At 34.2% G+C, this 23,311-nt stretch overlaps 1 protein-coding gene across 7 annotated transcripts in view; it reads left to right on the top strand.

The window, feature by feature from the left end:
• The window catches only part of CCDC169 (coiled-coil domain containing 169), a 49,931-nt gene extending 28,553 nt beyond the window's left edge, over window positions 1–21,378 (top strand). For 5 of the 7 annotated variants that reach the window (XM_081305350.1, XM_081305348.1, XM_081305353.1 and 2 more), the window contains 4 exons: window positions 6,166–6,264; window positions 6,465–6,518; window positions 11,602–11,678; window positions 19,093–21,378. In XM_081305350.1, coding sequence (XP_081161476.1) covers window positions 6,166–6,264; window positions 6,465–6,518; window positions 11,602–11,678; window positions 19,093–19,192 — 330 coding nt within the window. In that variant the 3' untranslated portion in view covers window positions 19,193–21,378. The remainder of the gene's footprint in view (window positions 1–6,165; window positions 6,265–6,464; window positions 6,519–11,601; window positions 11,679–19,092) is intronic. The other 2 variants (XM_081305351.1, XM_081305352.1) reach the window with 2 other exon arrangements.
• The last annotated feature ends 1,933 nt before the right edge of the window (window positions 21,379–23,311 follow it).

The following is a 23,311-nucleotide window of genomic DNA, read 5'->3' as shown; positions in this document are numbered from 1 at the left end:
ATATGCGTAGTGGTGGATCATCACCTCCAAGGGATTTATCACTAATGCTATTTTGAGACTGGAATTTGCCTCATTTCAGCCAACCTATATACCCTCAATACAATTTTTTTAAATGCCAATAATTATCAACAAGTATCTATGAGAGAATAAGTTTTTGTTGAAAACTATATTCACCTATATTTCAGGAAGATATGAACTCCAAACTATTTTGCATTGTAGAGATTTAAATCAGCTCCTTTCATTTTTCTTTGAATGCTTCTTTTAATAGAGTTAGTGACCTAGATCATGACCAACAAGAGTTGAGATACTTTGACTAGAAGATATTTTATTTAATTTGTAAGAACACAAGTAATAATTGGAGTTATTGAAAATTATGTTACTAGTTTGGGAATTAAAATTTGGTACCTGGATACTGTGTGCCTGTGTTAAAATGTTGGTGAATGCTATAGCTTGGATATGGTTTGTCCCCTCTGAAATTAATGTTGAAATTTAATTGCCATTGTGGTCTTGGAAGGTAGGGCCTTTAAGGGGTGATAAGGTAGTTAAGAGGGATTTATTTTTTTACAGGAATGATAGTTAAAATAAGGCTGCCTCTTGTGTGTTTTTAATCTTCCAATTGCTCTCATTTGCCCTTCGACTTTTCCATAATGCTATGATGCAGCCCAAAGCCCTTGTCAGATACAGCTGCTTGATCTTGAACTTCTGGTTTTCAGAACCATGAGCTAAATAAACTTACTTTCTTTATAAATTACTCAGTCTTAGGTGTTGTGTTATAGCAACAGAACATGGGCTAAGAGCACAAGAGGTTCAAATGCCATCATAAATCATTTTTGGATGGTAGATATGGGTTGGGCAATACCAGGAAAGTGGACAGTTATTCCTCTATGAGGACTTTTTGGAAAAATTTGTCACATGCAAAAAGGTTCCCATCAGGGGTACCTATTCATAGTCTTCCCAGAGTGTAAGAAAGAACTAAAAAGTGTAGGATGATTAAACAACCTTATCTATGCAGGCTTAGAGCTAATTGGCACCTGGGACTATTGGACTAAATTTACCTAAAGTCACAAATATACCACAGTATTTCTAATAGAAAGCTCCCAGTGGCATATTCTGATGTTGAGTTCTGTGATCATTGGTCTGGCTATGGAGACAAAACTAGTGATAAAGAAATCAGCTTTCCTTGATGCGTCTTTATTCAATTTTGGTTTTGTGTTATACTGGCTTCATAGAATTTATTTGGGAGTGTTTCCTCCCTTTCAATTTCATGGAATAATTTGAGAAAGACTGATATTAGTTCTTCTTTAAATGTCTGGTAGAACTCAGCTGAGAATCCATCTGGTCCTTGGCTTTTTTTTGTTGTTGTTGGAAGGTTTTTAATTGCTGTTTTAATTTCATTGTTTGATTATAAGTCTATTTATTTAGGTTTTCTCTATCTTCCTGGTTCAATTTAGCCAGGTCATATGTGTTTAGAAATTTGTCTATGTCTTCTAGATTTTCTAGTTTATTGGAGTATAATTTTTAAAAATAGTTTCTAATGGTCTTCGGGATTTCAGAAGTGTCTGTGGTGATATTTTCTTTTCTAATCTTTATTTGGGTCTTTTTTCTCTTTTGGTTAGTTTGGCTAAGGGCTTTTCAGTCATACTTATCTTTACCAAAAAAACAAAACAAAACAAAACAATTCTTTGTGGTATTGATTGATTCTGTGTATTATTGTTTTGTACTCAAATGAGACAAAGATGCATGAAGGAAAGAAAATTACACAACAGTATCCCTGAAGGACATAGATGCAAAAATCCTTAATATTAGCACACCAAATTAAAAAACACACTAAGAAGATAATACACCATAATTAAGTGGGCTTCATCCCAGGAATGCAAGATTGGTTCAACATACATAAATCAATGAATGTAATTTACTACTTACATAGAATTAAAAACACATACTTACAGCCATCTGATACTTGACAAAAGTACCAAAAATACATATGAGAATCATATGATCATCTGCATCAATTGATGCAGAAAAGGCCTTTGATAAAATACAGAACCCATTCATGTTTAAAAAAAAACAAACACTGGAGAAACTGGCATAGAAGGAACTTATCTCAACATTTTAAAGGTTGTACATGACAAACCCAAAGCCAGTATCATACTAAACTAAGAAAAAACTGAAAGCTTTCCCTTTAAAGTCAGGATCAAGACAAGGATGTCCACTTTCATCACTTCTATTCAATATAATTCTTGAAACTCTAGCCAGAGCAATCAGGAAATAGAAGGAAATTAAAGGGATATAGATAAAATAGAAAAAGAAGAAATCCCAACTGTCTCTGTTTGCTTATGTCATGGATATCTAGAAAACCCCAAGAATTCCACCAGAATACTTCTAGAACTGATAAATGAATTCAGCGAGTAGCAGGATACATGATCAACATTCAAATCAATAGCATTCTTATATTATGACAGCAACTTAGCTGAGAAAGAAATCAGGAAAACCATCCCTTTTGCAATAACCTATAAAAAATAAAATATTGGGAATTAATCTAACCAAGGAGGTGAAATATTTCTACAATGAATACTATAGAACACTGAAGAAACAAATTAGAGAAGACCTCAGAAGATGGGAAGATCTCCCATGTTCTTGGATAGGCAGAATTAATATTGTCACAGTGGCCATACTATCAAAAGCAATGTACAGATTCAGTGCAATCCCCATCAAAATACTGATAACATTCCTCGCAGAACTAGAAAAAATAGTCCTTAAATTTATTTGGAAGAATAAGAGACCCAGAATAACCAAAGTAATTCTGAGCAAGAAGAGTGATGCAGGTGGTATCATGATACCTGATCTCAAACTATACTACAGAGCTGTAAAAGCAAACCAGCATGGCATTGACATCAAAATATAAATTAAGACCACTGGAATAGAAGACACAGAGAGAAATGCATATACTTACAGCCATCTGATACTTGACAAAAGTACCAAAAATACACGTTGGAGAAAAGACTGGCATTTTAACAGATGGTACTCAAAAAACTGGATATATCTGCATATATAAATATATGTGGAAGAATGAAATTATATCCCTGTCTCTTACCCTGCATGAAAGTCAAATCAAAATGGATCAAAGACTTGTACATTAGACCAGAAACTTGGCAACTGCTAGAAGAAAACATAGGGTCAACATTCCATCATATATGTGCAGCCACCAATATCCTCAACAAGACTCTTGAAACAAAACCAAGAATATGTGGCATGCCATCAAATTAAAAACATTTCTGCAGAGCAAAGGATTAAGCTTGAAGAGAGAGCCTACAGAATGGGGAGAAAAAGACTTTGCCACTTGTTCTTCTGACAGGGAATTAATATTCAGAACATATTAAGATCTCAGGAAATTTAACACCAAAAACCCTAATGACCCAATCAGTAAATGAACAAAAGAAGAAACAAAACAGCCAACAAGTATATGGAAAAATGTTCAATATTTTTAGCAATCAAATGCTAATCAAAACTACACTAAGATTTCATCTCATATCAGTCAGAATGGCAATTTTCAAGAATACAAATAACAAACGCTGGTGAGGACGTGGAGAAAAGATACACCCATACATTGTTGGTGGGACTGTAAATTAGTACAACTATGGACAGCAGTGTGAATATTCCTCAAAAAACTTGGAATGGAACTACCATATGACCTAGCTATTTCATTTCTTGTTATTTATCCAAAAGAACTAAAATCAACATACTGTAGTGATATAGCCATGTTTATAGCAGCACAATTCACAAGAGCCAATTTATAGAATCAGTCCAGATGTCTGTGAATAGATGAATGGATGGAGAAAATGTGTTACATATATACAGTGAAGTTTTGCTAGCCATAAGAAGAATGAAATAATAGCATTTTCCAGTAAATAGATAGAAATGGACAACATCACACTATGCAAAATTAGCAAGACTCAGAAAATCAAGGGTCACATGTTTCTCTTGTGGAAGCTAGAGAAAAATAAGGGAAAGAAGGAACTGGAGGTGAGGCTTGGATATCATAATTATGTAGGAAAGATCAAGAAGGTAGAGAATGAGAGGGAGGAAGAATGAGAAAGGGGAGGAAATATGTAATGAATTTAATAAAATTATGTTATATGCATATATAAATGTACCAGAGGGAATTTTACTTTCTACATATATATGTAGAAAGTACCAATCAAAAATAAAGGAGCAAAAAAGAAAAGAAAAAAGAAACCAGCTTGCCTTCTACTAGCAGTGTTGACTAACTTTGCTATTTGCTACAGTGGTTCAGCCTTGTGCTCAGCCATCCTACTTTCAAGTCACATATAATTAAGCTAGGCCACCAGTCTTTGACACTGATTAGTCAATCCTTCCTGAAAAAGGGTGGTAATTTTGGTATCTTGCCTAAAGACTTTTTGGTAAAAATAATCTCTTTCCATCTCAGAACTGATAGATTAACAAAATATATGGCTGGCTAAGGCGCTGTGGATAGGAAAGGAAGATAAAACTGTATCAGAAACATACATCAGGATGAATGGATAAGAAGCCCTTTTATATAATCAACTTGCCACCAAGTGGATGGTTGATCTCATTGAGGGATAGTGCCCCTTACAGGGCTCATGTTGGTATCTCTTGCTAGCATTTCCAACATTGATCAACAGCAGTATTAGCTTACCCTTAGTGAGAAGGAACCCATGCTGTTGGGCCAAACAATGCAAAGTCCTCATCTCAGTCACTGTGGTTACTCTGTTCATCAGCTCACTGTTGGCTGACCAAGGACAGAGTTAGAAAATATCTCTTGGCCAAATATTTGGACCATTTAGTTTAATACCTTATCTGTGGTGATGGTTTCTGGTAAGGATTATTGTGTAATATATAATACACAAGAAATTTCACCTTTATATCCACTTTGGTAGGACCTGCCACATTCCTCTTCCCCAGAGCTCTTTGCCCCCAGTTATCAGCTCTGTACAGATTTCTGCCCCCAGTAACATGATAGTCAGGCAGAAGATTGTAAAACTCTCTTAATATTTTCACATATTTCTACATGTGGTACCCAGGAAACTGTTCACATCTGTCCTTTCTGAAAAATCAAAACAGATAGGATAGGAATCTATTAGGGGAAGTAGAATTTAGAAAAGAAATTTCTTGATTTTGTGAGGTAAACGTTGACGAGAGAGAGGTAGGAGGGATGATGGGAAAACAAGATTATTTATTAAGCCAAAGGAGAGAAGAAGAGTGGTAGAAAAGGCAATAAGGTTGAGAACCAGAGCAATTGGGAGATTATTACAGAGTAGAACAGTTCTGGAAACTAAGACCTCAGTCCAGACACTCTACTTCTGAGCTGAAGCTTTTACAAAAAGGTTTTTAACATTTATTTCACAAGTTACTAGGAAATTAGGGTAACACCGGTTGGAAGATATAAATTATGCATTTTAGTTGTGCAGTTCTCCAACAATTTACAATTATGTGTGTATGTATTATATATATATATATATATATATATATATATATATATATATATATAGTTATTGATGTGAATCAAAATAATGTATCCAATTTTGTCCTTTTATGAAAGAGGAACCGTAAACTTTTCTTTCTATATAAAGAACATTTCTCTCCTGTTCTCTAGTTTTCACCAGCATGTAAAAATGGACTTAAATTATATAGGATATAGTATTTAAATGTCTTTACATGTACCTCTTTTGTTACAATGATAGCAATAGTATGACTACCTCCTATTGTTAATACAAATAATTTTTCAGCATGTCTGGCCTTTGGAGTCATTTTATCTGAGTTCTAATTTTAGCTCTATCATTGATGAGCTTTATGTCTCTGAGCCAGTTATATAAACTCTAAAAGACACAGTTTTCTAAACAGTAAAGTGGAAACAAACATTAGGCATCTCAAGTATTGTAATAAGGATTAAGTGAAAATAATCTAGGGAAAGAACTTAGTATAATACATGTGATATATAATACATATATAATACAAGTGTTAGAGCTCAACAAATATTTTGATTATTTTATTGCTATTACTGGAATTATAAGATCACAGAATATTAGGTATAGAAGGCATTCACTGGTGAAGAATTTGGTTGTCATTTCTATTGTTGGATCTTAGGATATGAGTACATATAAAATTTACTATTTATACTTTCAGGAATCCTTAAATATATTACTTAAACAACTAGAAAAAGAAAAAAGAAGTCTTGAAAATCAAGTGAAAGACTATGCACTTAAACTGGAACAAGAATCAAAGGTTTGTTTTTATTCTACTAAACAATTCATTTGAAGCTGCCTTTATTTCTAGGGTTATCTACAAACCTACTATATCATTTTCATAAAATGGTACAAAACCATTTCCTACAGTTTTAACAAAAAAACAGGAGACATGAACCCTAACTTGGCAATTTTCTTGCTAATCTTCTCTTATGTTGGATTCTTTACATTTGTAAATAGGCTTACCACAAGATCAACAGTGAACGCTGTAAATACATATCTGAAATGTCTCAGGTAATTTTTTTTCTTTTACTTTCAAATTCTAAGGCTTTCCCTTCTCCTTAAGTTATGTATTCTATTTTTCTATAATTTGTGTGTGTGTTTGGTTAGATAAACAGTTGTTGAGATTATGGGGAAATGTTACTGAGTTTCTAAATATGGAAGATGGAAAGGGAAATACATAATTTATAAAGAGAGAAAACAGTCTCCCTAATTAAGAGATTATCTTGTATATCTGCTTCCTTGGTTATCCTTTTAGTTTGATCCATGATCACTAGAATTCAAACAGATAAGCTGCTATCCTTTAGCTCTCACTTCATAATTGTAGACACAGTATTGCTATTCATAGAAATATAAGGCAGGAAAATTATCAGTACATTATCTTGCACATATTTTCAGCTTTTCATTTGTCTTTCAGTTTTATTTATAATATTGTTGGAATTTTAGAGCATTTTTATATTGCCAGAGCTCTTTTATTTATGGTTTCTTATGTCATAGTTTAAAAGATAATCTTCATCTCAATGTTTCATAATGTTTACAGCATCATTTAATACTTACATGGCTTATTATTTAATATTTAAATATTTAAGCTATATTACCTTTATTTTGGCATATATTTTAAGATTAGGATATGAGTTCAGTTTTAAAAGTATATTATCCAAACAGAAGAGTCCAAAGAGTAATTGGATATGGGAATCTCAGGAAAATGTTAAACTTTAGAGATAGATTTGGAAATTACTATCATATAGATAGTAAGAGAAGTCATGTGAATGAATTAAATACATCAGGGAGGATAAATAAGGTTAAAAGAAAAGATAGGCTATAATTCTGAAGACAGTGATAGCTATGGGAGTAACAAAAATGGTTGGGATCCTCAAAGCACAGCAGTTAGACAATGAGGTAGAGTACCTTGAGAGTGAGCTTGATCCAAAAGGTAACCTGCTCATCAAATCTAGAGTATCTAGAGGGATCAAGAAAGGATTAAGAGGAAGAGATTTAGGTTTGGGAATTGGAGCCAAAAATGGGATGAATAGTAAAATATGAGAATAAAAGTCAGCAAAATGGTGGGTAAAAGGAAACTTGGACTTGTAGTGTTCACCAAGCTTAAGCAGGAAATGGAGCTAAGGTAGAATCAGTGCTTGTAGTCTCATCCATAAAATGGACAATCACGGGGCTGGGGATGTGGCTCAAGCGGTAGCACGCTCGCCTCGCATGCGTGCGGCCCAGGTTCGATCCTCAGCACCACATACCAACAAAGATGTTGTGTCCGCCGAGAACTAAAAAAAATAAATAAATAAATATTAAAAATTCTCTCTCTCTCTCTCTCCTCTCACTCTCTCTTTTAAAAAAATAAAAAATAAAAAAAAATAAAATGGACAATCAACTTAAACTTCATGGATCTTGACAATGGGTTGGAAGCACTGCTTCCTCCAAAGGTACGGGTACCCATGTGCCTTTCATCTGACTCTATACCCTGCGTGGAATATTCTTTTTCTCATACATGCTAATTCCATCTCCTTCAAGGTATAGCACAAACACCACCTCCTTCATGAGGCCTCCACATGATGAAAAGACCACAGATAGTGGAGCCATTGCAAATTTGGGTTTGAATCCCAGATCTGCACCTAACTGCTGTATGACCACTTCTTTCCTCACCTGTAGAAAGGGAGAATCTTTATGATGTCAGTATCAGTCTCAGGGTTCTGTGAGTGCTTAGAGACATGGTATATGTGAAGTGCTAAGTATAGTACCTGGCACATTATAGGTTCTAGATTTCAATTAATGGTGAATATTATTTTCCTGTTTTTTTTCTTTCTTGAACACACTAGTCCATATGTATATTCTACATATTGTGTAGTGATAGCACCATCAGAATTTCAAATTGCTTTCTAGATCCTTGACTAATCTTCACTTAGCTGTAGGTTCCTGAGGTCAGTCAGAGTGCCTCATTCTTGCTGTTACTTTACACTGAGCAAAAAGAGTGGCAAATAATCAATGTTCAAAATGATTTGCCAAACTGAACATAGTACAAAATTTATGAATAAAAATTATGGAGATGATGAAAAGTTCAAATCCTTACACAAAAGGTGGTATGTAAAACACTGAAGATTTTTTTTTAAAGGTTAAAATTAAAAGTCTTTTGCCCATGAAGCATTAATTTGCCTTTGTTTATCTTTAAAAAAAAATCATTTAGGTGGAATAAGCCTACTCTGACTATACAAGATCACTGAATGTACAATCAAAGCCTATTTTAACAGCTTCCAGGGAAGATGTTAATCCTGTCTCCAGTATAATGTTAATAAGGATTTTCACTCTAAACTGAATTGTTAATCTTTATAGTCAAAGATGGTTCTGACCATGAGGATACTGCAGTGACTAGAAAGGTTAATGGATGATTTGCAGTTCTTTCCATGCTGAATACATAAATAATTGATTCTTTGGTAGATAACTAGAGCTATTTGCTGAATCTGCTTTTTATACTTCTGCAACTATATCTGAGGCTTTGTCTCACTCTTAAACCACTGTTTTGACTGAAACTGAATTGCCCCATCTCAGAATTATTCTAATTTGCACAATGTATGCACAGTATAGGTATTACTTTTTTTAGAGAGAGAGAGAGAAGAGAGAGAGATTTTTTTTAAAAGAGAGAGAGAGAGAAAGAGAATTTTTTAATATTTAGTTTTCGGTGGACACAACATTTTTGTTTGTTTGTGGTGCTGAGGATCCAACCTGGGCCGCACGCATGCCAGGCGAGCGCGCTACCACTTGAGCCACATCCCCAGCCCCAAGAGAGATTTTTTAATATTTATTTTTCAGTTTTCAGTGGACACAACATCTTTATTTTTATGTAGTGCTGAGGATCGAACCCAGCGCCCCGCGCATGCTAGGCGAGCGCCTTACCGCTTGAGCCACAGCCCCAGCCCATAGGTGTTACTTTTTAAGAATACACAGGTACATTGCATCTCTGAAAAATCAAGTGGTAAAACTGACTACAGCTTGTTGCAATACCTCATAAATTTAAATTTAAGTTTCCCATAAACACTGAATTTTGCAGTGGGTCTGAGTGATTGTTGAATATATTGATTTTGGTTTACTCACAGGGAATCTGAGGTGGTTCTAAATTCATCATCAGGCAGTTCTAACTCATAGACTTGTTCTTAAAACACATGAGATAGTACTTCTTATTCTCCTTCCCTGAAACGTCCTTAAAATTCACTGATTTATCTCTCATGACATAGGTTCCAGACTGTCCCTGCATTTCCATTGCCTTTTGGGAAAACTCTATTTTGTTATTGTTCATTTTAAAATCAAGCAAAGTCTTGTCTCTGTCACACCCATTTTCCTTCTCTGTTGCCTAAGTGATCAATCTAAAATGCAGTTATCATGGCATAATTTCCTTTTATAATACTTTCTGTTTGCTTTGCCCAAAAGATCATAGCAGAGCTCCTTGGTGTTGTCAACAAAGTCCTCTCCCAACATGGCAGTGCCTGTCTTAGCCTTTTCCCTGCTAACATCTGTGCTGCATCTAGACCAAATGCTATTTGCAATTCCTGCATCTATCATGCTGCTTTTTAGCTGAGTTCCTTGCTGTTCCTTCTATGTAGAATATCCTTTCTCTAGTTCTTAACTGGTTACTATTCTACATGTGTCCCCTACAGCCTGAGTTAATTGCATCTCACAAGCTGTAAGCTCACAAAGCACCCATGCAAACCTTTATCAAGGACCTTAATTGTAATCTTCTATTTGTTTTGCTATTTCCTCAATAGAAATGTGACTTATTTGTCTTTGTTCCTGGTCCATAATGTGGTGGTGACACATGGTAGATGCTCAATACATTTGCTACATGAATAAAGGAATGAATGAATTCCAGTACAACACACTCAAACCTGTCACTGTTAGCAAATATCTAATATCTTAGATCAAAAAAGAGAGATGGCAAGGGGGCAAGGCAGAGGGAGCTGGGGCGTCTATCAGATATAAAATCTAGTTGTTCTTTTTACCTTCATATTTATACACACCTTTATCTACCACTCATGTTTTCCCCTCTTAAAGAAAAGGATTCCAGTCTTCTTCCCAAGTCTGTCTGCTGCCTCTAGGACTCAATAATAATTTCCTCTTATTTTCTCTTTTACTGACTATAGCTTATCCTTTGCTTGCAATCTGCTCAACTCTTCCACCACAATAACAACCAAAAAATTTTTATTTTATTCCAACTTTCCTCATAAAACTACCACCATAGATTTCTTTTTCTCAGCCAAATTTCATGAAAGAGTAGGTATACTCACTGCCTTTGCTTTGCGTATACCCCTCAATCTCTTTTCATCTGTCTTCTGATCCCAACACTATGGCCCCCCATTTATCATTTCATAGCTACATACAAAGACTCTTCTTAAAACCTGTGGTATTAGCAGTCTTTGCTCACGTCTTTGAGTATATGCCCTAGCCCCAATACACACAGTTGACTTGCATGACATTTTTTTTTCTTGGGTTTTTCTGATGTTTAAATGATGGCCATATCTTCAATGAGTCTCCCATCCCCTAAAAGTTGCTTTCAGCTTTATATTATTGTGTCTTTTACTTCTCTGTATTACTCTTACTGTATGATCTCATTTTTTTTAGTGACTTCAATTGCCATCTCTAAGTTAATCAATTTTAGTTGTTCCTGAATGGAAGATTATATTTACACCATTCACAGAAAGTCACCACTTTTGTATAATGGATGAATTTCAAAATAGACAGAAATGAATATATTAACTTGTCTTTCTGTCTCTGCTGTACTATATCTATGTTTCTATTGTCTTATCTATCATAAAGACAGAGTATATGTTTATATACTTTTACTTTTATGTTTACTTGTAATGATTTATTCTATGTGGATATTTCTCTATATGGTCTCTGGGGATGGGATAGGGGTATTTCCAGAATCTTTAGACGCTTGTTTATACTGGAAATCGGAATTTCCCATTATTATTCAGCTTCTCTTACACATGCTACTAAAGGACCTGGTGGTAAAGGAGTTGGATATTTGACTATTTTTTCTTCCCTCTGAAATTCATCATTAAAGAAGAGGATAAACACTCAGTTTTTTGTATTTCAGGTCTCTGGCGCACATCAAGTTTCTAAAAGGCAACAGATGGATCAACTGCCTAGAATGAAAGAGAATCTAGTGAAAGCGTAAGTCTAATTATATGTTTTCTTTCTAATTAATTATATTTGCTTGTGAATGGTAATGACAAAACGGGTGTCCATTACATTTTGGAAGTGGAACTTCTAGATTTTATAGCAACAGTATAAAATAGCAGATGGTAAGAGAACTTAAAAAGTTTGTGATCTCTGTTCACTATTTTTACACTTTTTTTTTAATTCCCAGAAACATTTTTAGCTTTTAAACATGGGAAGAACTTATTTTTTAAACTAAAACAATGCAGTATCCAATGAAAGCTTAAAACTACACCATTAGTAACAATATAAACAGAATTGAAGTGTCAGCCCTTACCTTTTTAGTGAGGAAGTATGGTCATTTGCAGTTGTCACTGAAATATAGATGCAGTTCTTAAAAATTATTTATTTATTTATTAAATTTTTAATTGATTTTTAAAAAATAAATGACAGTGAATGCATTACAATTCTTATTACACATACAGCACAATTTTTCATATCTCTGGTTGTATATAAAGAATGTTCACACCAATTCGTGTCTTCATACATGTACTTTGGATAATGATGTCCATCACATTCCACCATCCTTGCTAACCCCTTGCCCCCTTCCTTCTCCTCCTACCCCTCTGCCCTATCTAGTATTCATCTATTCCTCCCATGCTCCCCCTCCCTACCCTACTATGAATCAGCCTCCTTATATCAGAGAAAACATTCGGCATTTGTTTTTTGGGGGGATTGGCTAACTTCACTGAGGATTATCTTCTCCAGTGTCATCCATTTACCTGCAAATGCCATGACTTTATTTTCTTCTATTGCTGAGTAATATTCCATTGTGTATATATGCCACATTTTTTTATCCATTCATCTACTGAAGGGCATCTAGGTTGGTTCCACAGTTTAGCTATTGTGAATTGTGCTTCAATAAACATTGATGTGGCTGTGTCCCTGTAATATTCTCTTTTTAAGTCCTTTGAGTATAGACCGAGGACAGGGATAGCTGGGTCAAATGGTAGTTCCATTCCCAGTTTTCCAAGGAATCTCCATACTGCTTTCCATATTGGCTGTACCAATTTACATCCCACCAATACCAATAAACATCAAAACTATAGCAGTGCTAATTTTAAAATACTGACTTACTAAGTGTTTCTAATATCCAGAGCAAATTAGGACATTAGAAAATAACAAACTAATGTGAAATTGTATTTTAAAACTCTATCAAAGAGGAATAGTGCCTGATGGAATATACTAACTCTTATATCCCTACTGTGTGAAACCACAGCCACAAATCATTAAGATATCTTTGTTACTGTTGAAAGATTTATTCTAGAGATACTTATATATGTAGATTTGAAAATAAGGCTTTTTAAAGATAAATAAGTAAGTATTCTTTTGGGGATTAGGTTTGGATGATCCCAAAATATCCTAGACAAACTAACAGGTAACTTTGACTATGACCCTTGGCATGTATTTCTTCAAGTAAGAAGCATAAAACTAAAGCCAAAGCAGTGGTTCTTAAAAGCAGTAAACTGTAAAGTTTATTTCTTTTCTTTAGTGTGCTGCCTCATTTTTTTCCTGCTTATGAAAATTTTTTAGAGTGATTAAAGGCCCTAGAGGAAGAAAATAACAAAGCACTCCATAATGCCCTGGAATAAAAGAACCTAAGGGAAATTAATTTTAGGACTCATTAAGAGGGAGATTATTAAGGAAATGTCCTTTTGAGAAGGAAAACAGCTACAGTTAAGAAAACTAACATATCCAACATTAAGGGAATAATTTTTTTAAAAAACTATGGTATTATATAAAGTTGAAAAATTAGATTCTAGAATATGTAACTGTCAAAGAAAATGCTAACATATAATAGTAAATAAAAATTATAATAAAAAATAGTATAATGGGATTATGGATGATTTGTATTTATACTCCTAGTATTCTCAATATGACTATGGATCCTTTATAATCATTTAAAATTATCTTAAAAGAGAAAAATTGAGAGAAAATATATCTACAAGATATCTTACAGAAGTCCCCAAGCCAAAATAACAGTGAAAATATTTATGTGACTAATACTATATGATATTTTTTTTCTTTTTTTTTATTGTTGGTCGTTCAAAACATTACATTAGTTCTTAATATATCATATTTCACAGTTTGATTCAAGTGGGTTATGAACTCCCATTTTTACCCCGTATACAGATTGCTGTATCACATCAGTTACACTTCCATTGATTTACATATTGCCATTCTAGTGTCTGATGTATTCTGCTGTCTATCCTATTCTCTATTATCCCCCTTCCCCTCCCCTCCCCTCCCCTTTTCTCTCTCTACCCCCTCTACTGTAAATCATTTGGGAGTAACCAAGGACAGGGGAGGGATGAAGAGCTTGAGAAGAAGATTAACATTAAACAGGGATGAGAGGTGGGAGGGAAAGGGAGTGAGAAGGGAAATCGCATGGAAATGGAAGGTGATCCTCAGGGTTATACAAAATTACATATAAGAGGAAAGGAGGGGTAAGAGTAGAACTATATGATATTTTTTAAAAAGTGAAAATGCAAGGTGGTAATTGAAAGTTTGCACTGGTTTTGGAGCAAATAGAAAAATCTACTTTGTCTCCAACTTTTATTATTTAATGTAGCTTCTATAAATAATTATTCTCAGATTCAGTTTAATCACCATTAAAATGAGGATGATGAAATCCAAATTGAATGATTGGTATAAGAATCAGGGGTTGTTGAAAAACTTTAAGTTCAGTAAACATTAGCTATAATCCTTAGTGTTACAAATATAAATAATCTGAAAAGTAGCCAAGCATCCATTTGTGAGAAGAAAAAAATATATGTGGCAATGATTTGAAACTAAAGGTGCTAACGTAATATTCCAAGGGGTACAGTTACTATCATTTATTTAAACCCCACAATACACAGGAGGGTAATATTCTTTCTGAACTTTTGTTGATCTTGGTTGATACCATATTATGACTAGTGTGCTCACATATTCATATATAACTGAAACAATTTATGAAACAATACAGCTCAATGATTTTCAGTATATTTACAAAGTTGTGCAACTGTCACCATTAACTACTTTTAAAACATTTTCATCTCCCAAAAGGAATATTTATCCATCCATCCCACAAACCTTTCTTAATTAATAGTCTTCTTTCCTTCTATGGATTTTTCTATTCTTGTTATGTCATATAAATGAAAGCATGGAACATGTGGCTTGTGTGTTTAACGTATGTCACTTAGAATAATTGCTTATAGATTCATCTACATTGTAGGATGTATCAGTATTTTATTCTTTTTTATGATTGAATAATATTCCAGGTATCGGCATATCACATTTTGTTTATCCTTCATCAGTTAATGGACATTTGGTTTATTTACACCTTTTCAGCATTATGAATAATGCTGCAGTGAATTTTCTGCAGAAGTTTGTATGTATATGTTTATCCTGGGTATATGCCTAGGAATGCAATTGCTAAATCAACTCCAGTCTGTTTATCTTTTTAAGGGACTGCTAAACTGTTTTCTAGAGTAACTATACTGTTTATATTCCCATGTAATGTATTTTAGGGTTCCAGTTTCTCCACATTCTTACTAACACTTGCCATTTAAAAAAACTCTTTTTTTTAATTTTTTTATTGGTTGCTCAAAACATTACAAAAAAATTTTAACTCTCCTATATGTGAAGTAATATCTTATGATTTTGATTTGTATTTCCTTTTTTACATTGGATATCTTTTATTTATTTTTCTTGCTTAATTGACCAGGCTAGTACCTCTCATATAATATTGAATAGAAGCAATAATAGTAAATATCTTTAAATTGTTCCTGGTCTTAAAGGGAAAGTTTTAAATCTTTAAAAATTATATTGGTCATAGATTTTTGTCAATAGATGCCATTTTCAAGCTTAGTGCTTATAAGAAAATTTATACTTATAAATGTCTGCATTGGAAAAAAAAATGTCGAAAAGAACAGACCAAATCCAAAGCAAGCAAAAGCAAAAACATAAATCTAGTGTTTGCCTCATAGAAAAAAATTAGGGAATATTCTCTTCTTTTTGATTTTTATAAAGAGTTAGCAAAGGATTGATTTTGTATATTTGTAAAATCAGTGAAGCCATCTGGTCCTGGTCTCAATGGTTGCCCTGGTGATTATAATTAATATCTTAGTTAGCAATCTACTTGAGATTAAAAACAGCTTGATTCCAAAATTGTCCTACGCTCAATTCCCTCCTCCTTTGTGCTGTTGTTGTGCAAATCACTTCCTTTTGCATCTTGTTTCCTTCCATCCACAGATTTCTAAGTATTGTTTTTCAGTTTTTTTATTTTTATTTGTTCTGTTTAGATATACATGACAGTAGAGTGTATTTTGACATATTAGACATACATGGAGTATAATTTAGGATCCCATTCTTGTTGTACATGATGTAGAGTTTCACTAGTCATGTATTCATATGTAAACACAGGAAAGTTATATATGATTCATTTTGTCTTTCCTATTCCTATCCTCTCTCCCTTTCCTTCATTTCTTTTTGTCTAATCCAATGAACTTCTATCTGCCTCCCCTTATTGTTTTGTTAGCATCCATGTATCAGAGAGAATATTCAGCCTTTGTTTTTGGAGATTGGATTATTTTGCTTAGCATGATAGTCTCCAGATCCATCCATTTATCAGCAAATGCTATAATTTATTTTTCTTTATGGATGAGTAATATTTCACTGTACATATATATCACATTTTCTTTATCTATTCATCTGTTGAAGGACAGGCTTCTAGGTTGGTTCTATAACTTAGCTATTGTTACTTAAGCTATTGTAAATACTGATGTGGCTGTGTCACTGTAGTATGCTGATTTTAAGTCCTTTGGGTATATTTTGAGGAGTGAGTAAACTGGGTCAAATGGTGGTTTCATTCCAAGTTTTCTGAGGAATCTTCATACTGCTTTCTAAAGTGGTTGCACCAATATGCAGTCCCACCAGCAATGTATGAGTAAACCTTTTCCCCCACATTGTCACCAACATTTATTGTTACCCTTATTCTTGATAATTGCCATTCTGACTGGAGTGAGATAGAATCTCAGTGTAGTTTTAACTTGCATTTCCCTAATTGCTATAGATGTTGAACATTTTTTCACATATGTTTGTTGATCATTCATACATCTTATTCTATGAAGTGTCTGTTCAGTTCCTTTGGGTCATTTGTTTTTTGGTGTTAAGTTTTTGAGTTCTTTGTATATCCTTAATATTAATGCTTTGATGTGGTATCATCTTACAGGTGGTAAAGATTTTCTTCCTGTTCACACAGTCATTTTTAGGAGTGAGTTATTTTTAATCAGTTAGAAGACTTAAAGTAACTATAAACAAAAATACATTTTTACTATCTTTTATTATGTTTCCCTATGTAACTACTTTTAATGGGTCTCTTTATTCTTCATGTGAATTTGCATTACTTTCTAGTGTTCAACTTCGAAGACTCCCTTTACCATTTCTTGTAGGGCAGGTTTGTTAAGGAAGAACTCCTCTAGTTTTTGTTTTTCTGGGATTATTTTAATTTCTTTTTTATTTTAGAATGATATTTTTTGTTGCATTTGAAGTCTTAGCAGTCTTTTTTCCTCAGCCCTTTGGATATTTCATCCCACTGCCTTCAAGTAGACCATGGTTTTTTGATGAGGACTCACTGCTAATTTTATTGAGGATTTTTTGTACATACAGAATTACTTCTCTAAGCTTCTTTCAAGATTTTCTCTTTTTCTTTTAATAGCCTGACTTTGATATGTCTGAATGTAGATCTTTTTGTATTTATTCTTCTTGGAATTTATTGAATTTCTTAGATCAATGTTTTTCATCACACTTGGGAAATTTTCAGTTATTATTTTTCAAGTATTCTTTCTGCCATGTTTTCTCTCCCCTCTCCTTCAGGTATACCCATTATACATTTGTTAGTACATATGATTGTATTCCATAGATTTATGAAGCCCTCTTCACTTTTCTTATTCTTTATTGTCCATTGCTCAAAATGAACAACCCTAATTGATCTATCTTCAACTTCACTGGCTCTTCTACCTCTAGTCTGCTGTTGAACTCTTCTGCATGTGTATGTTTTGGTATATCTTTAATACTCATCCAGGAAAATTAGAACTCTACCTTAGCCTTCATTTTCTGCTTGTGCACAGAGACTCAAGGTCAACCAGAGGCAACAGCTAAGGGCCTTCTCATATCTTTCCTGAGAAGGCACACAATCCTACGCATGTACGTAAGACACTTGAGTATGGACTTCTAGATTCCAAGAACTATCACAGTTTATTAATGCTTACTCCCCTGCTTTTCCTTTTAAGTTTCCTTGTTATTTTTTTTTTTTTGCCCCTCTTATTTGTTGCTATTTACTGACTCAAGCAGTATAAAGTTAAATAATGGTTTCTAATAGTTCCAACAAATGCCCAACTGACAAAGCTTTTTACACTGGATCATCTCCAAGTCGGGTCAAATAAAAATAGCCTTATAATTGGGTAATCACTAGACTTTAAATAATGAAAATTCTCTGGGAACAAATAATGAGGCTTTAAAGGATTTACAACTTCATTCTGTTTGCCTCCTATGGTGTCTTTCAGACTGTTGGTTTTCACTATAATTGAGGGATATTTATTTTCAAGGCTACTACAGAGTTATTCAGGGAGGTAAGAGGTGAGGGGCAGAAGATAGGAATGGGGTAAGTTAAAGAAAAGCTACATATCTCAGAGTTCTTACTGAATTTCCACTGTTTTTGTTGTTGCTTGTTGTTTAATACCCCAGACTTCTAAGAAAATTGCTTCTCAACATTTTTTAGTTTGTTATTGCTTTTATGGAGAAGAGAATTTTCTCCTTTGTGAGGAGGAAACCAACAGATTCTGTCATTTTTGCTGACATTGGTCTCTAATTTGTATGTTAAAAGCATATTGCAGGAGATAAAAGTGCCCTCTTACTGTCTCAAATAAGAATATAAGCAAGATTAGTTTTATATACAAAGGGATAAGAGGATCCTATGAAAATTTAAGGACACAAATTCATAGATACTTACTGCTTTACTATCCCTGTTCTATTTTATAGCATCTGTATTTCTATTTCCTTAGCTTCAATTCAGTTATCAGGGTAAATATAAAAAAGATGCAAATCATTTCTCCTTAGAACTTTCCATATTAGAGCACTTGAAGGGCTTCTTCCAAGTGTTTGGTGAATCTACCCTGGAGTTGGCTGCCTCTTTAGCTGTGGTGAGATGATGTGGTATAAAATATAACTCTCTAAAACTGTACTTTAAGCAAAAATATGCATAGGAAGATTTCCATATGAAAGATGGAACAAGCTGCAATGTACAGTTCTGCATGTGTGGTACATAATGTTTTTGTTATACATATTGGTGACTGAAAAATCATGATCAATGTATATTTTATTTCAGGGGGAGATACAATCCAGTTCATCAGAAGACAGTGAATACCAAGAAAGGACCAGTAAAAAAGATTATAAAATCAAACCACCTTCCAAAACTCAATCCATAATTCCGAAACTGGGTGGATTTCTATTTCTTCCTTCTTTTTTTCCATCTGTACTATTCAACTGGTGAAGTTAATGTTCGATACATTTTTCAGGAATGAATAGATAAGAAAGAACTTCCAAACTTATCTTTAGCTCTTCTTCCAGAAGTTTATTCCTTTGTCTGCATGAATGCATTTTTCTCTAGTAACCCTGAAATATCTAATAGAAATACTTGTGATTTTTAAAATATCTTAGAAAACCTCAAGTTTGGCATCATTATACTCACTTTTTAATTTTTTTTTAGTTGTTGATGTACCTTTTATATATATGCAGTGCTAAGAATCAAATTCAGTGCCTTATGCATGCTAGGCAAGTACTCCACCACTGAGCCAGAACCCCAGCCCTATACTCACTTTGAATAATATATTCACAAGCTGTCCTACAGTAACATTGCTATTTGGTTTCTAGTTGTCTGTTAGCTAAAAATATAAGTTTATAAAAAGATTTTGCTGTTTTAGGCTATGTCATGCTTAGCTTTTAATTCACAGTTTAAACAAAATTTCAAATCAAATGCATGTTAGATTTTGACTGATATATTATGGTGTTATGAGAACAGTCTTCAATCATGAATCAGCTTGTTTATAGTCCCCATTCTGCTACGAAGTAGATGATCTTGGATGGACAAGTCCCTTTATCTCATCTTTAATTTCCTATTCCTCTAAAATGATTAAGGCGATATAATTTTCTAAGGTTTCTTATCATTTCTAGAAAGTAAATATTTAATCATTAGATTCTGCCACTAAACATGTAGTGATTTAAGTCATTTTGTGATATTTATTAATTCATAATAATGGTCTAGTTCTTTGGACCAAAGAGGTAAGTGTAGTTTTCAGCTAATGGTCTCACCTATATCTAGCACTAAACCTAAATTCTATTCAGTATCACCGGTAATGAATACCAAAGGTATTTCTACAACCATCTCTATAGATGTTTATTTTCTTTAAGGAAGAATACACAAATTGCATATAGCCAAATAATTTTTATGTGACTTTAAAATGTAATGCAGAGAAATAAAGTAACTTCCTGTAAGTTGTTCTGCTTTGGAACTTTTTAGAAATATTGTCCCCTGATTTTAAGTAAACTACAGGTATTAGATACTGTGACCCTTATTATTACACAAATGCTAGATTTTTATGTCTTTTAGTATGTTTCCTGGCCTTAGTAGAAAATTGATTATTTAAATAATGTAACAAGTATAATTATCAATGAAAAATAAACAAATTTGTTTCTTTTATACAGAAGTAAGCCATTTGGTGACCAAATGGAGGAACATTTGACATGGAGGAACATTTGAAGTTATCTCAAGCACTGGGACAGTATTAGTTAAACATCTTATCATGGGGATTCCTCTCATTCAGATGTTAGTTCTACAGGAGCTGTTTTGGGATACTTTCTGCATGTTAGAAAATGTCTAAAACGAAGTGATGGTATGTTGGTAGGAATAGTACAAAGAAGTTGGAAATGGGGGACTCTAGTCTGTATTATAATACCTGTTTGCCTTTCTAATTTTCTAACTTGAATAAATCACTTTTTATGTTCCCATTTAAAAAGCTGGGAATGTTTACACTCACAACTGCATAGGGATTTCTGTGAAGATAAAAAAATACCTTCTATTTGTTTATTTCTTCATAACCCTTTTCTCTCTGAGAAGAATATGAGTTAACTTTTACTAAATATAAAGGTGTAAAAACATTCACAACATAAAAGATAAAAATAAAAGGTGAAGCTTTGCAAGAAACCCCATCTAATTGAAGCTTTACCTTTAAGCCTCCTAGCTGCCAGTACAAAGAAGAAAAGAGTTACATGGTTATAATTTTTTACAGAAGTAATATGCAAGTAGAAAAAGGTTTTGTGTAATTAAGTTCTGAAGGTAATTTGTCATGTAAGGGTTTTTAAGAAAATGTGATCTTTATAATAATCAAAGATAATTGTTTGATATCTTTTATTTTGTTTGATATTCAAATATGTATATATCATTTTTTTTAATTGGAAAGTTTAGAATTCATAAAAAAACAGTAAAATAGTAGATTAGTAAATCATATTTAATGTATTTCAAAGCTTTAATTTTATATTAAAATGAGTATAACAATATTTAATATATTTCAAAATTTAAAATACCTAAATGTATCACAAAATATAATCAATTACCATTTATGAAAAATAAATGTTCAGATCCAAGATGGCGGGTAGAGGACTGCTGCATTCTGTGTCGCTCTGTGACCCTGGGACTCAAGTAGTGGGAATATTGTTTTTCTGCAAGTGATTAGAGGACCCCCAACAGCTGTTCCCATGCAGTAATCATGGCCACTGTGTCACACACTGCAGTGCAAAACTCCCGGCCACTCACCCATGCAGGACCTCTGTCTGAGTGCCCGAGCAGGGCCACCAGCATCAGCACCCATACAGGAATCCCAGCCACAGCTCCCACACAGGACACCCAGCCACTGCCCACATGCAGGAACTCTGGCTGCCCCTCCCTTGTGGACTCCCCATCTACCAACAATACACAGAAATGGTAAGTTATTAGATCTTTGAAAGCGTGAAAGAGGAATCTAAATAGTTGGTTAGTAGCAGGAGAAGAGAGAGAAAGTGGTTTTGGGGATACAAGTAAGTGGGAAGACAATAGAGTATAAAAAACAAACAGAAATATATCCCAAGATGGAGGTTTCCCTGGTCACCTCCATCTTGGAAAACTGCAACCACTGCCATAGTCCACTACATGCAGTACCCTACACCTGGGGATACTACACAGGGTCTGGAGATAACTGCCAGCCACAACATAGCATGCCACAGAACTGTTCTCTGAACACACTGCCCCTCACCACCACCTAGCCCCACCAGACTGGACACCCTGTCGCTGAAAGCAGCCACCTTCATCTTGGGACACCTTCACTGCCATCTTTAGTTGGGGCAACCCCCAACTTGGAACACTGGCTGGGGCTTAAAAGCAATATCAAGGTAACTTTTGTCCCCAACTCCCCCATCTCCCTGTCATTCCCTAACCTGCCACAGTGCTTGCAGCTATGCCATCAGTCTTGTAGCTCACAAAACCTGGTTCTGAACTGCCCAATACAAAACAGCTCTCCAGGACAGGTACACAGCCCGCAGAGCACAGCCCAAAGACCTCTGGAGAGAAAGGTTCTGATTGGGAAGTAGAAAGGGAGGGGATGAGTGAAATAGTTTAGAGACCAGGAATTTGAGGTTTACAGGTGATATAAGGAGATAAGACTAGGAGCACACATCATACAAGCAGGCACCAAAGGAGATCCTTGGGGTGCAGTCTCCCATCAGGGAGAGGCAAGTGCTATAGCCCACCTCCAGGAGCTATGCTCCCAAGACCAACCCTCCCACCCTAATAACTTTCATCATCCTGAGGGTGGAGTTACCAGCAAACAACAGACAACCCCACCCATTGGACAAGAAGGGTAGCAGGAAAGATACTGATCTCCAGCAAAAACAATCCTTGTATTTTCCTTCAAGATTTTTTTTTTTCTCTCTTCTCTCACCCTCACATCCCTGACATTTTTGAAACCAAGTACTTTTCATGAATTAGGTTACTGAGGACTGGGATGTATGAATACTATACTACAGTTGTGTTATATATTCTTTTATCTCCTATTTTTACATTTTTTATTTTTCTAATATTTCTGTTTGTTTTTTGTACTCTATTGTCTTCCCACTTACTTGTCTCCCCAAAACCACTTTCTCTCTCTTCTCCTTCTACTAACAAACTATTTAGATTCCTCTTTCACGCTTTCTAAGATCTAATAACTTACCATTTCTGTGTATTGTGACAAAACCTTAAACGTCTTAATAGCAGGTATTTAGTTTAAGGCTGTATATTGTTTGTATTGGGATCTGTTAATATTGTTCTCTCCTTGAAAGGAGAGGTATTAGAATCCAGCAGGGACACTATAAGCCTATAGGGTAAAAACTGTAATGCCTCAGATTCACAGTGCTAGAAGGAAGACACATTAACAACATAAAAAAACAAAAACGAGGGATAAAATTGCCCCAAACAAACAAAGATACTATATTATCAGAATCCATAGCCAGCACAACAGAAAAAATTACTGAGAAGG

The sequence above is a fragment of the Spermophilus citellus genome (assembly GCF_964194105.1).
Source record: "Spermophilus citellus genome assembly, chromosome: 1".
Classification (NCBI taxonomy): domain Eukaryota; kingdom Metazoa; phylum Chordata; class Mammalia; order Rodentia; family Sciuridae; genus Spermophilus; species Spermophilus citellus.
The sequence above is the reverse complement of the archived record's forward strand: the minus strand, read 5'-3'. Positions and strand labels throughout refer to the sequence as shown.